Source organism: Myiozetetes cayanensis, unplaced genomic scaffold, assembly GCF_022539395.1.
Source record: "Myiozetetes cayanensis isolate MyiCay16 unplaced genomic scaffold, myiCay2020 scf18, whole genome shotgun sequence".
NCBI classification, from domain to species: domain Eukaryota; kingdom Metazoa; phylum Chordata; class Aves; order Passeriformes; family Tyrannidae; genus Myiozetetes; species Myiozetetes cayanensis.
In genome coordinates, this window is record NW_026087389.1 from 12,433,021 (window position 1) to 12,445,040 (window position 12,020).

At 36.5% G+C, this 12,020-nt stretch overlaps 1 protein-coding gene across 1 annotated transcript in view; it reads left to right on the forward strand.

The window, feature by feature from the left end:
• DNAH12 (dynein axonemal heavy chain 12) overlaps positions 1-12,020 on the forward strand; it is a 56,574-nt gene that overhangs the window by 6,246 nt on the left and 38,308 nt on the right. The window contains exons 9-26 of the mRNA XM_050313051.1: positions 40-228; positions 1,055-1,205; positions 1,306-1,397; positions 1,654-1,832; positions 3,051-3,186; positions 3,975-4,100; positions 4,990-5,124; positions 5,558-5,751; positions 6,133-6,367; positions 6,973-7,158; positions 7,548-7,748; positions 8,819-9,013; positions 9,233-9,354; positions 9,477-9,759; positions 10,170-10,289; positions 10,679-10,835; positions 11,055-11,227; positions 11,775-11,927. Coding sequence (XP_050169008.1) covers positions 40-228; positions 1,055-1,205; positions 1,306-1,397; positions 1,654-1,832; positions 3,051-3,186; positions 3,975-4,100; positions 4,990-5,124; positions 5,558-5,751; positions 6,133-6,367; positions 6,973-7,158; positions 7,548-7,748; positions 8,819-9,013; positions 9,233-9,354; positions 9,477-9,759; positions 10,170-10,289; positions 10,679-10,835; positions 11,055-11,227; positions 11,775-11,927 — 3,027 coding nt within the window. The remainder of the gene's footprint in view (positions 1-39; positions 229-1,054; positions 1,206-1,305; positions 1,398-1,653; positions 1,833-3,050; positions 3,187-3,974; positions 4,101-4,989; positions 5,125-5,557; positions 5,752-6,132; positions 6,368-6,972; positions 7,159-7,547; positions 7,749-8,818; positions 9,014-9,232; positions 9,355-9,476; positions 9,760-10,169; positions 10,290-10,678; positions 10,836-11,054; positions 11,228-11,774; positions 11,928-12,020) is intronic.

The window sequence follows — 12,020 nt, forward strand, 5'->3', positions numbered from 1 at the left end:
TGTTCTGTCAACTAATAGGTGATCTGTGTTATTACCTAGCTGAAAGAATTACTGGGACGAACCACTGAAGCTTTTGTGAAACTTTTTGATCCTGAAGACAGAAGTCGTCTGCCTTTATTTAAGATGGATTTGACTCTTGAAGAAAATAATATTGAGTTTTATCCAAGCTTTAAAGACTTAGAAGAATCAGTTTTGTTTGTAGTAGATTGTATAGGAGAGACTCTCCAGGTGTGCTTTTATCTTTATTTAAGTATGTAGTTGTTAAGTTGCTGAATACATTAAAATATTAGTGATTTAGGAATCTGACTACAAGGGCAATGGGAGCAGAGTGCAACTGGTGCTATTTATTTTCCATAAGCATTCTACAGGTCACATCATGAATCTTGGTGCCCAGCAGCACTCCAGACTCTGAAACTCATTTTGTAATTCCTTGTTCATAAAAAATTGGTGCATGTACCACTGATTGTTTCAGCCTGCTGTTTGGATCTGCAATGATAATAACCTTAATTATATGTGTGATGATTTACAGTAAATTTGCATTAATGGTCAAGATCCCCAGAAAAAGACAAGGAAAATTAGTGTTGATATTCCTTTTGTCTTCAAGAAAAAGAAACTCTTCAAATCTCTAAAAGCTAATCCATACCATATTGATAGATTGATGTCTCAGGAACCTGTCTGTGACTCCAGGGAAGAGATCCTTCCTGGGGACTTTGGATGTATCCCTGTGAACTGAGTAGTGTTCTTCAGTCATATGTAATGGTACTTTCAGAGAAGTGTTTTGGGCTTAGTTTTGTGTATTTGTATATATATGTTATAATTTAATTGCATGTAAGCTTGGATAGTTGGTTTAGGTTTTTTTCCCTTTTTCACATTTCCTGTTCATCTTTTTACATCGAGAAGTGTCATTCTACATGTGTAAGAGGCACCTTGATCATGATTAGGGTCTCATACTTTTCTGATAGCATCTTCTGCAGATTACAACTTACTTTTCAAACATATGTGCCCTTGCATTGCTTTTTAAAATGTAAATAATCAAAACTTGCCCTTCCATTAGAACGTCCCCACGATCCGTTCTTGGCTAACAGGGGGCACTGCAACTGTGAATGCTGAGCTTCCTAATCATGTCATACAATGGGCCACATCCACTCTGAAAAAATCCATCAGAGACAACTTAGAAGGCCCAAAGGAACATTTTGAAAGCTACGGTGAGTGATAGAAGAGTGTGCAAGGAACTGTGTCACTTCTTTGTAATGAGTAACTTGCTGTCATTTTTAATAATATTAATACGTTGTAATTGAATTGTAGTTGAAAAGTATGGCTGGCTTGTAGATGGAACTGCAGAGGCACAGATAGAAAGATTTGAAGCAGAACAACACAGTTTTGATGAATATACCACTGTAAGTTTTGATTCGACATTTTTGCTATATATACAGTAATCATAAAAAGGGGAACAGAGAATAATAGGTGCTTAGCCTTTATCTAAAAGTAATGTGGACTGCCTATAAATGTACACCATAAGTGATTTTTACCCTAAAAAAATCTGTGGTAAATAGAAGAAAATATTATTTATTTTCTTCACTGTCTAATACCTACTCATGTAGCCAAGTATTTAAACAACAGCTCTGAAGTGTAAAGCCTCGTGTTTTTCTGAAGTTCATAGATGAATTCTTCACCCTCAAGAAGGAAATCTTGAGTTTGCCAGAGACGTTTTATTTCCCTATGATCTGTTTGCATTGTGAGGATTTAAAGCAAGGTTTGGCTAACCGTGCAAACAGCTTTGCAAAAATGCTAATGGACAAAATTGTTGCAAATTACAGAGAGGAAAATGAAAAGTAAGTAGAATTTTTCTGCTTGTGGATGCTGTATGTGTTAAATGCATAGTAGAAACATGTAGAAGAAATGTAAATATACCATACTTTTGTTTAATGAAGGTTCTTGGCTAAATAATGATCTCATGCAACTTGCACCAGCTTTTGTATTTTTCTAATGTTTTAATCTCAAAAATGGGTAGGAGAACATATTAATGGACTTGGATCATGGAGGAGCTAAAAGATCAAAGGACTTCACTACCATTCTGGATTTTTTAGTGTGAACTACAGTACTACTGCACTGTCAAAGGAGAGAGTAGTTAGACTCTCTTATTTCATGACAGATACCTCCCAGGGCTGCTCTCAGGCCACTCCTCCCCATTTATTACTCCATCCTCAGTGCAGAAACTGCCATTTCAACTCGTTACATTTCACCCCACTGATCACAGTGAAATGCATCCATCTTTCTAGATTGCCTCTGCAATGACTCTCATCCTTCATGAGAGTCAGCAGCACCTTGCAGTTGTATGATCAACAAACTTGTTAATGGTGCATTGAACTCCTGCAGCCAAATCACTGGTAAATATATTGAACAGAACTGGCCCCAGAAGTGCACCCTGACGAGCACTGCTGGTAACAGTTGCCAGCCAGATTTGGCCCCATTTACCACTTTGGTCAGTTCGCACACCATGAACCCACTCACCCCACAGCTGGATAACTTGTCTAGAAGGATTCTGTGAGGGGCAATATCAAAAGCCTTACTAAAATCAAGAAAAATTATATCCCCTACCTTCCCTTCATCCTCTACATGGGTGAACTTATCATAGGATGTCAATTTAGGAGGTTAATTTACAAGTATTGGTTAAGTAAGGAGTAAACTCTTATGAAATGTTTTGATCAAGTCTTACAGTGATTCCACATTACCAAAATGACAAAATATTTACTAGGAAAGTGTCTGTGTGTACACTAACAATATTTTTCTGAAGTTCATTTCCTAGTAATAGGTAACCAAAGTATCTATTGCAGAAGAACACCCCAAAACCCAAACAAAGCAATTATTGCAAGTCAGGAAACAGTATTTTTCTAAACTGACTTGGTCATCTTCTCTTTTAAGTTTCATAAAGGAGTTTGTGCATGGGCAATACTTAAAGAAATGATTTAAACTTTTACTTCCATTAAAGCTGAGCTTGAAGCCAGTCAAAGTAAAATCTTAAAATTACTTTATGTAAAACAAATCTACAGGATATGCAGTGAATTTGAAACCATTAAGGAACGTGCATTAAAAGTTCCTGAGACAACAGAAGAAATGGTGGAAACAATAGATTACACAAAGCGGGTCAAAACCAAAGATATTCCAGACCTGGTGCTAAGGAGCAAGGTAAGTGGCTATCCTTTTGGTTTTAACCTTTTGTCAGACATGCTGGCCTATACAAACAGAGAATTCCTTCTGGAGTGCAGAGTCTTCTGATCATGCTGCATGTATGAATAATCTCACTTGTACTTCAGACAGAAGTGAGAAGTCCAGCTCATTCTTTGCCATATGCCTTTGCTTCTTATTCCTATTCCCATATGTTCTGCATGCCAGGGAGGAAATGTAGCTTTTAATAAATCATGGCAGATTGTAAGGCACACAGTTTATTGTTTGTACCTGGAGACTTCAGGGCTGCTTAAAAATCTATTTGTGAAAATGTAACAGACAAGCATAAAGAGTATTTTATGTGTAAAAACAGTCATGATTTTGAACACACAACCCCCAGTTTACTCTTTGAGCAGAATAAAGGTGATGTTACATTAGCAGCAGTTTGTGTGTGTGAATATGTGTCAGATTTTCTGTTATGGTGATGGGTCTATTATAATGGGTCTATATAGCATGTTATGTTTATATCTGCAAAAACTATATTTTGTGTATTTTTAATAATATTGGGATTTTTGCACGTAGACTTACAGACCACAGGAGTCGCATCTAGAGAAACAAGCTCATGAACAAGACAGGGATTTGAATCACTTCATACATATATTTCAGAAGTTAATATTGCTGAAATAGCTCCGAATTCTGAAAGTTCATGAAATATAGGTTTCTATTTTATCTTTGAAGATAATATTGTCCTGCTCTATATTTTAAACAGACCTATGATACCTAAAGCTTTATAAAATCTCTTTTAATAGGAGTGCTGTCGGCAAATGAGTTACTTGTTAGATGTTTTTTTATTTGCTCCTGAGGACATTGAACTAATTTCAACAGCTATATTGTGGCCGAAGAAGATGAACCTCATTTTTAAAGAGCATGATGATGTAAGAGAATTTTCTTAGTTGATGGTATATTTTGGCTTTTTAGACTTCTCACTTTACTATAGCTATTTATTTCCTCAGCACACTAAATGTATATACACATATAACATGAACCATACTAATTTAAACATGCGTAAATAACATACTTCCAGATTTTTCTCATGACAGAGGACTTTTTGTGGATAAATTTTACAACTGTCACTGTAGCTGAAAAGCTTCAGTGAATCTTATTATCCTGGTTTGTTTGTGGTCAGTGCCAGGTAATACATAGGAAGGTGAGAATTCACTACACTGCACTTGTCTAGTACTGAAAATGTAACTGCCAGGCCTTTAATAAGACTGAGTGCCTGGAATGTGCTAGAGTTTGAAGACAAGAACAGCTTCACATCAAGTCTCTATATTTGCATTTTACACTCTCAGATATGAGTTATTCTAATGCAAAAGGAAAAGAGTGGTTCCTCCTTTGGAGAAGTTCTGTTTGTCTGCCTCCACAATTTTGCCTGGTGGTGGGTGCCCTTGTCCTAGGAGATCTCCTCTCCCTTGATTGATTTCTTGTTTGGTACCTTAAAACTAACCCTTCTGTGTGCAGACCCAGTGCTTTACACTGCTCTGGTGTTCTAGAATTCCTGCCTTTTGCAGCAGTAGGTACATGTGGGATAGCTCTGGCTGTCAACAACTGTAGGTGTTCTTTTCAGCAGTAAAATACTGAATCCCAAAGATGAGAATCTCTCTCTCTCTTTTTTTCAGCAATACTTTCCCATCTTTTGTCTGATTGCTGAAGGAGGCCTTTGCACTAAGTGTTTAGATGGTACTGTGTATGTTAAGCACTGAAAGGATTATACACCTTTGCAATGCTTTTTTATTAATTTTTAAAAAATCAATTGTTTTGTAGCTGATTGAACAGTCTAAAAGTGTCAGAGAGCAAGAACTACTACAGAAATGTGAGAACCTGCGAGAGGAATTAGACAAGCTGGCAGATTCTGTGGCAGAATTAGAAGAATATTCAGAACTGGATTGCATGCAACAGGTTTGATTAGCAGTTTAAAAAGGGTAGAAATGTTTCGTGTGGTTAATACACTTTTGTATAAACATGGAATTCTGGCCATAGTGATATTGTTTGCAAATAACTTGAGTGGAATTAGAATTTTCTTTCCTATTTTTGATGTATTGAAAGGAACTGAAAAAAAAAAAGTGTGTGCCTGCCTCCCAGAACAGTGAGTTTTAAAGCTCAAATATTTTGAAAATACTATAAAATTCAGTAATGAGAAAACCAGCTTTACTTTTCATCATGTTCCTCTGGGTTCTTCATGGTTTATCTACTCAAGGATAGGTAGAAAAGTTTTTTCAACACACATTTTCTAAACTTTTAATATGAAGACATTATATTTTGATATCTTATTTTGATAGCTGTTCAGAACATAATTCAGTTCTCTCTGCAGTCATATGTTATTTGATTTCAGTATGTGGCTGATGTGAGGACATTACAGAAAACCATACAGGACACTGAAGAAACAGTAGCTCTTATTAACAATGAAGAGATTCTGCTTGGATGGAAACCGAGTGACTTCCCAGTCCTCAACAACATAAAAGCTGAGATAGAGCCATATCAGAAACTCTTTAATCTTATACTGAAATGGCAGCGAACAGAAAAAAGGTAATTCAACTCTAATCAGGGAGAGTGAGGAAAATGCTCATGCTGCTCCTGTTCATGTCGAATTTTGAAAATACAAGACCTAGTGTATTTTTAAATGTCATGTGTTGGTCTCTATCCAGAGGTTAATTTAAGTATTTCTCAGTTCATGCAGTTACTCAGTTTCAGTATGTGACTGACTTGAGAGAACTGCACAAATACACAGAAGAATGTGATTTAGCTGTGTATTAGAACTTTGCACAGAATGACAATAATTGGAAAGAAGACCTTTGCTTTAATTTGAATAGCTATTAATGTACACCTTGTTTGTATTGCAAAACAAAGTGTTAGGTATTTGTGGGATGCATCTGTTATTCTGTTTTCTAACCCTGTATTTTTTCTCAGATGGATGGATGGTACCTTTTTGGAACTAAATGGGGAAAGCATGGAGGCTGAGCTGGATGAGTTTTATAGAGAGCTATATAAAGTGACAAAACTTTTCCAACAAAGGAAGAAAATGCCACAGGACAGGAAAAAGGCACCACGACCCAAAGAAGAAGTGAAGACAGTAAAAGCAATAAAGGCTAATACAACTCTTACAATGTGTTCCTCAGTTCTAGAGCAGGTTAAAGACTTTAAGGTAAGAAAAAGTGAGGGATATTGATATCTGATGCTGAGGGACAAATGCTAAATTCAGTTCTCAGTACAGGTAGATGATGCAGTGTTAGACACACACTATTAGACAGAGAGAGAGAGAGAGAGAGAGAGAGAAAGATAGAGCACACTCTGAATCACCATTTCCAGATTGTACTGTCCCATTCATTTTAATAAAATTGATTTGGGGTTTTTTGTAGTTTTAGGACTATGAATTGTTAATGAGTGAACACATACAGGAGAAAAGTAATTTTGGGGTGTAAAGGAACATTTAAGGATGTAGTTGGAAATTTTGAAATAACTGTGTTATGTTTATGAAAATAAAATTTACTATAATATAGCTGAAAACCTATTCATTTTCTCTTTTATTCTAAGGCTATGCTTAATAGTTGTATACTTCCTCTTCAGTAACTAATATAATTATTTAGAAATGGAGTGGATAACTGAATGGAGCAATCTGCACTTTTCAGAAAAGATTCTCATGTCATCAACTACTACAGCAGAATTTTAAATGCACATCAGAGATTATTAAAAAGTTAAGAAATTGTTCATATGACAATTTTTACCTTATAAATGTCTTTTTGGAATTAGGAGAATATTCCCACTGTGACTGTCTTTTGTAACCCTGGCATGAGGGATCGTCATTGGGAGCGGATGTCAAATATAGTAGGATATGATTTAACCCCAGATGCTGGAACTACCCTGAGAAAAATTTTAAAGCAGAACCTGGGCCCTTATCTGGAAGAGTTTACAGCTATAAGTGTGGGTGCAAGCAAGGTAAGCACAGAGATTTGATAGTGACAATATGACATCTGATCTCTTAGTGAATATTTTATGACTTACTAGAATTATTTTGTCTTTACCCTTAGGCAACAAAAGAGATTTGGTGAGACTTAGGTGATTAGATGATCTATTAGATGATAAGATGATGATGATAAGATAATGATGTTCATGTAAACATTTGTATCTTATATTACATTGTTGGTATTTCCCAAGTGTCCTGCTTTCTGTGTGCTAGAAAATGATATACTGAGGAAAAGTAATAACTAACTTGTGCTGTTAGAGCAAAAGAGCTTATTCAGCTAGATAAGCTTATATATGGAATTAATGAGTTGGAAAAAACCAATTCAGTTGACTACACCAAACTCTTTTTTTTTTTTTAATAGGAATTTTCCCTGGAGAAAGCAATGCATACCATGATGGAAGTCTGGGATTCAATTTCCTTCAATACAAACGTGTATCGTGAGACTGGTATTCACATCCTGTCTTCAGTGGATGATATTCAGGCTCTTCTTGATGATCAGATTATGAAAACTCAGACAATGAGAGGATCACCTTTCATTAAACCATTTGACAATGAAATTAAGGTACAATCAGTATTTTTTCAACTATTTTTATTTGTAGGATAACTGTTGTGCAAGTTATACCATTTTTATTACAACTTTATTGTTTGAGTTGTGAATTAAATGCTTTCACTGATTTTCCAGCAAGAATTTTTGAGTTTATACGAGTCATACTTATCTTATGTCTGCCTTGGAGTTCCCTTTTCCATTCAGATCCAAGTGCAACAAGAGAATATGGTTATTTTTTCACATCTTTTATGAAATCACCATTTCCATTAGTGTCTTTAACCTTGCTTCTTAAAAACTGGAAATTATGTTTCTCTTACTGGTAATAAGAACATTTGGTAATTTAGTTCCGGACTCAGGTATTTTTCCAGAGCAATGAAACTTCTTAATGGCTGTGAGAAAGTTTTTCAATCAGGCTTCAGAAAAACGATGGGAGCACTTCACCCCTTTGTTTGTATTTTCAGGGCTAGAACAGTCTTTATGGTGCTAATACCATACCTAGTGACAGGAGAGAAGCTGCTGAAACTGCTTTGCAGTTACCCTTCCTAGTTCTTTGTTGGTTTATGCAGGAAATCTTCAGGCTCAAGCAGGCTCAGTGTCCTTATGCAGTATTTATCCCAACAGACAGCAGATACAGAGGTATCTGCTACTGTCCCCTTTAGGAAAAGGATACTGGACTGGCTGGATCTCTGCTATGATTAATGTGGCCTTTCTGGAATCCTTGTGTTCCTGCTGTAATGCAGCTGCAAGAGCTCCCTGCTGTGAGGAGGTGAAACACAATTTGTCACTGGTAGCTCCTGGGTATTGCTTGACCTTTAAGTTGGTCAAAGTTGATAGCCCTAAAGTGATAACTGCATTTTGGAAAATTTGCTTCCAAGTAGGTAAAAGTGCTGAGTTCCTTTGGCTTTTGTATATGTGAAAGAACCTAAATACTCCTAAATATTTTTATTTTATTTAGTTTATTGTTAGATGATTATTTTTTCTCTTTGGGAACTAGAATACCCCAGTGTCTACCTTTCTTGAATTTATTGTCTCTAACATTATTTGCTTGGAAATATCAAGATAACATTCTTTAAATATTTATTAAGGAATGGGAAAGTCGCTTGATTCAAATTCAGGAGAATATTGATGATTGGCTGAAGGTACAAGCACAGTGGCTTTATTTGGAACCCATTTTTTCCTCTGAGGATATTATGCAACAGATGCCAGAAGAGGGGCGACAGTTCCAGACTGTGGATAGATTCTGGAGAGAGATTATGAAATTTTGTGCTGAAGACCCAAAGGTAAGGGAGATAAATTCACATGACTAACAGGAAACAGGAGCTTCTCTCACTTTTTCTTTTGGATGGGGATGCTTTGTTTTCAGAACATATACAATGAACTACAACATCAGTTGCCTGGGCTTTCTAGGAACAAAGTCACATTGTTCTTTATTTGATTAACCTCTAAAATACTCTGTGAAGTATTTTATTTAACTGACAGTTTGCACGTGTTTGTTACAGGTTCTTGTTGCCACTTCCTTGCCAGGGTTATCAGAGAAGCTTCAGACCAGTAATGAGCTTCTGGACAAAATCATGAAAGGGCTTAATGCTTACCTTGAGAAAAAACGTCTCTTCTTTCCCCGGTAGGATGAGTTTGGGCTGCTTGAAAAATACAGATACTGAATGTTTATTTTGTCGTGAATAAGGTCAGCCTTAGAAGTAGCTTGATAATGCAGGTGTTTTTTTTCTTTTTTTTTTCTTTTAGCTTCTTTTTCTTGTCTAATGATGAAATGTTGGAGATCCTGTCAGAGACTAAGGATCCTCTCAGAGTTCAGCCTCACTTGAAGAAGTGTTTTGAAGGCATTGCTAAGCTGGATTTCCTTCGCAATTTGGATATTAAAGGAATGTGCAGTTCCGAAGGCGAGCGCGTACAACTGATTTCAAACATTTCTACCTCTGAAGCTCGAGGTGCAGTGGAGAAGTGGTTAATTCAAGTAGAAGACATTATGCTGAAGACTATACGTGATGTCATTGACAGATCGAGAATGGTACGGGGATATAAATTCTTTTAAAAGTTTGACAGCAACACTGTTTATGGGATATATCACCTGATGTAAATAATTTATGTTTCTTTAGTTACAAATTAGAAATGCAACACTTGTAAATGCTTTCTCCCTCCTAAAAGAAAATCATTAGACAGAAAATGTTTCTTTGTATGAAGTTAACAAGCTGTGCATATTTATGTAATATGAAAAGATACTTGCAAGATTCTTTAAAATTATTGAATAATAAATTGCAAATCTAAGGGAGAAATAGCATTTAAAAGTCTATTTGGATGTTGCAAATAGACAATTGTATTTTTTTTAGCAATGAATATTAATAGGATCACCTTATATACTTCGGTATTACATTATATATTCACATCTCTATGTGTGTGTACTGTATTTAACTCTTTCAGGCATATCTAGAGACTGAGAGAAAACGGTGGGTTCTGGAGTGGCCGGGACAAGTCGTGTTGTGTGTGTCTCAGATGTACTGGACAAGTGGGGTACATGAAGTTCTTCGCAGTGGACCTGAGGTGCTGTAATTCATACATTTTTTTAAATCTTTCCTAATGTTTCATTCCAGCTGATCTATTTTGCTTAATCAAGTATTTTTCTACAGCCAAAATAAAATTTGAAAAACTATGAGTACATTTGACATATAGGAATTTATGTACGGTGATTTACGCCTTTCATTCAAGTACTTGTACCCTTTATTCAAGTATTCTTGTTTAGAGCAAGCATAGATTAAAATGTAGCTTTGCAACAGAAATGCACAACTGTCAATGAGAGAGAAGCTGATGCAAAAACATGACAATTAAAAAGAATAGGTTAATAAGCAACTGCTGCTAAAATATTTAGTCAACATGAAAAAGTCTGGAACACTCGAAACTGTGATGTTTCAAAATTACCTTTTCTCTCCTAGGGTTTAAAGGGTTATTATGATACACTTCAACTTCAACTTAATGATATTGTAGAGCTGGTAAGAGGAAAACTGTCAAAGCAAACAAGGACTACACTGGGTGCCTTGGTTACTATTGATGTTCATGCTAGAGATGTCATCAAGGATATGATTGAAAGTGGTAATTATCTCTTAAAACACTTTTCTTCACATGTGTCTTTACACATAGTTAATGAAAAATAGTTAACCAATCAGATTTTACTGCCTAAAACAGCACAGTATTAAGATGGGTTTGTATTTGGATATGAGCACCAGCACTAATAATTTCAAAGCAGCTTTAAATTTAGCTGTAACAGAAGATGCAGATACCTAAAATGTCTTTTATGCCTACTTTCATCAGGTGTGCAGAGTGAGACAGACTTCCAGTGGCTTGCACAGCTCCGATACTATTGGCAGTCTGAGAACGTCCGTGTTTGCATCATCAACTGCAACGTCAAATACGCCTACGAATACCTGGGAAACTCCCCCCGCCTCGTCATCACTCCCCTCACGGACAGGTGTTACCGCACCCTGGTACGGCCCCACCACTGAGACTGCACCTGTGTGCTGGAGTATTCCTGCCACTGTTCGTACAGCCAGACTCTTAGGGCTTACAGCTGCTGTCAGACTCTGCTACTGCTGCTAAAATGAGGTTTTCAAAGAGTTAACTGCCTGTAGAATACTGGACATGAAACCCACTCGTAACAACAAAGCTGGACGGCTCACCAACCTGGCCGAAAAATTTGTGGGTTATTCTGTTGTGGATGTGGGGTTTTTAAAACACAGATAGGAAAAACACCCAGTATTTTATTGCTGTACAGATTATGAGAACACAGAGTGCTTTTCTGATGGTCTGTGGTTGCTAAACTTAAGTGAAGAATGAGCCACTAGGGATGATATTGTTCCTAAGAGTAGTACAAGTTTGGTAACTTTTTAGCACCCCTGCTCTTGGCAGAGGTGTTTATTATTGTGTTGGTTTATCCTCAACTAACCTGACAAGTCAGATACAGCTTTTCTCACTGTCATTTACTGCCATTTCTCTGCTGGAGTATAATTTCCATAAACTATTTCTGTGATTTAGATTGGAGCCTTTTATTTAAACCTCGGTGGTGCACCAGAGGGTCCAGCAGGGACAGGTAAAACAGAGACCACCAAAGATTTGGCTAAAGCCCTTGCTGTTCAGTGTGTTGTCTTCAACTGCTCTGATGGCCTTGATTACCTGGCAATGGGAAAGGTAAATAGAAAATAAATATATTTTGTATTTTATTTTTGGGATGAAAATTGTAGAGTCCCTACTTTGCAGAGACACTTAAATGTGGCACCTGTG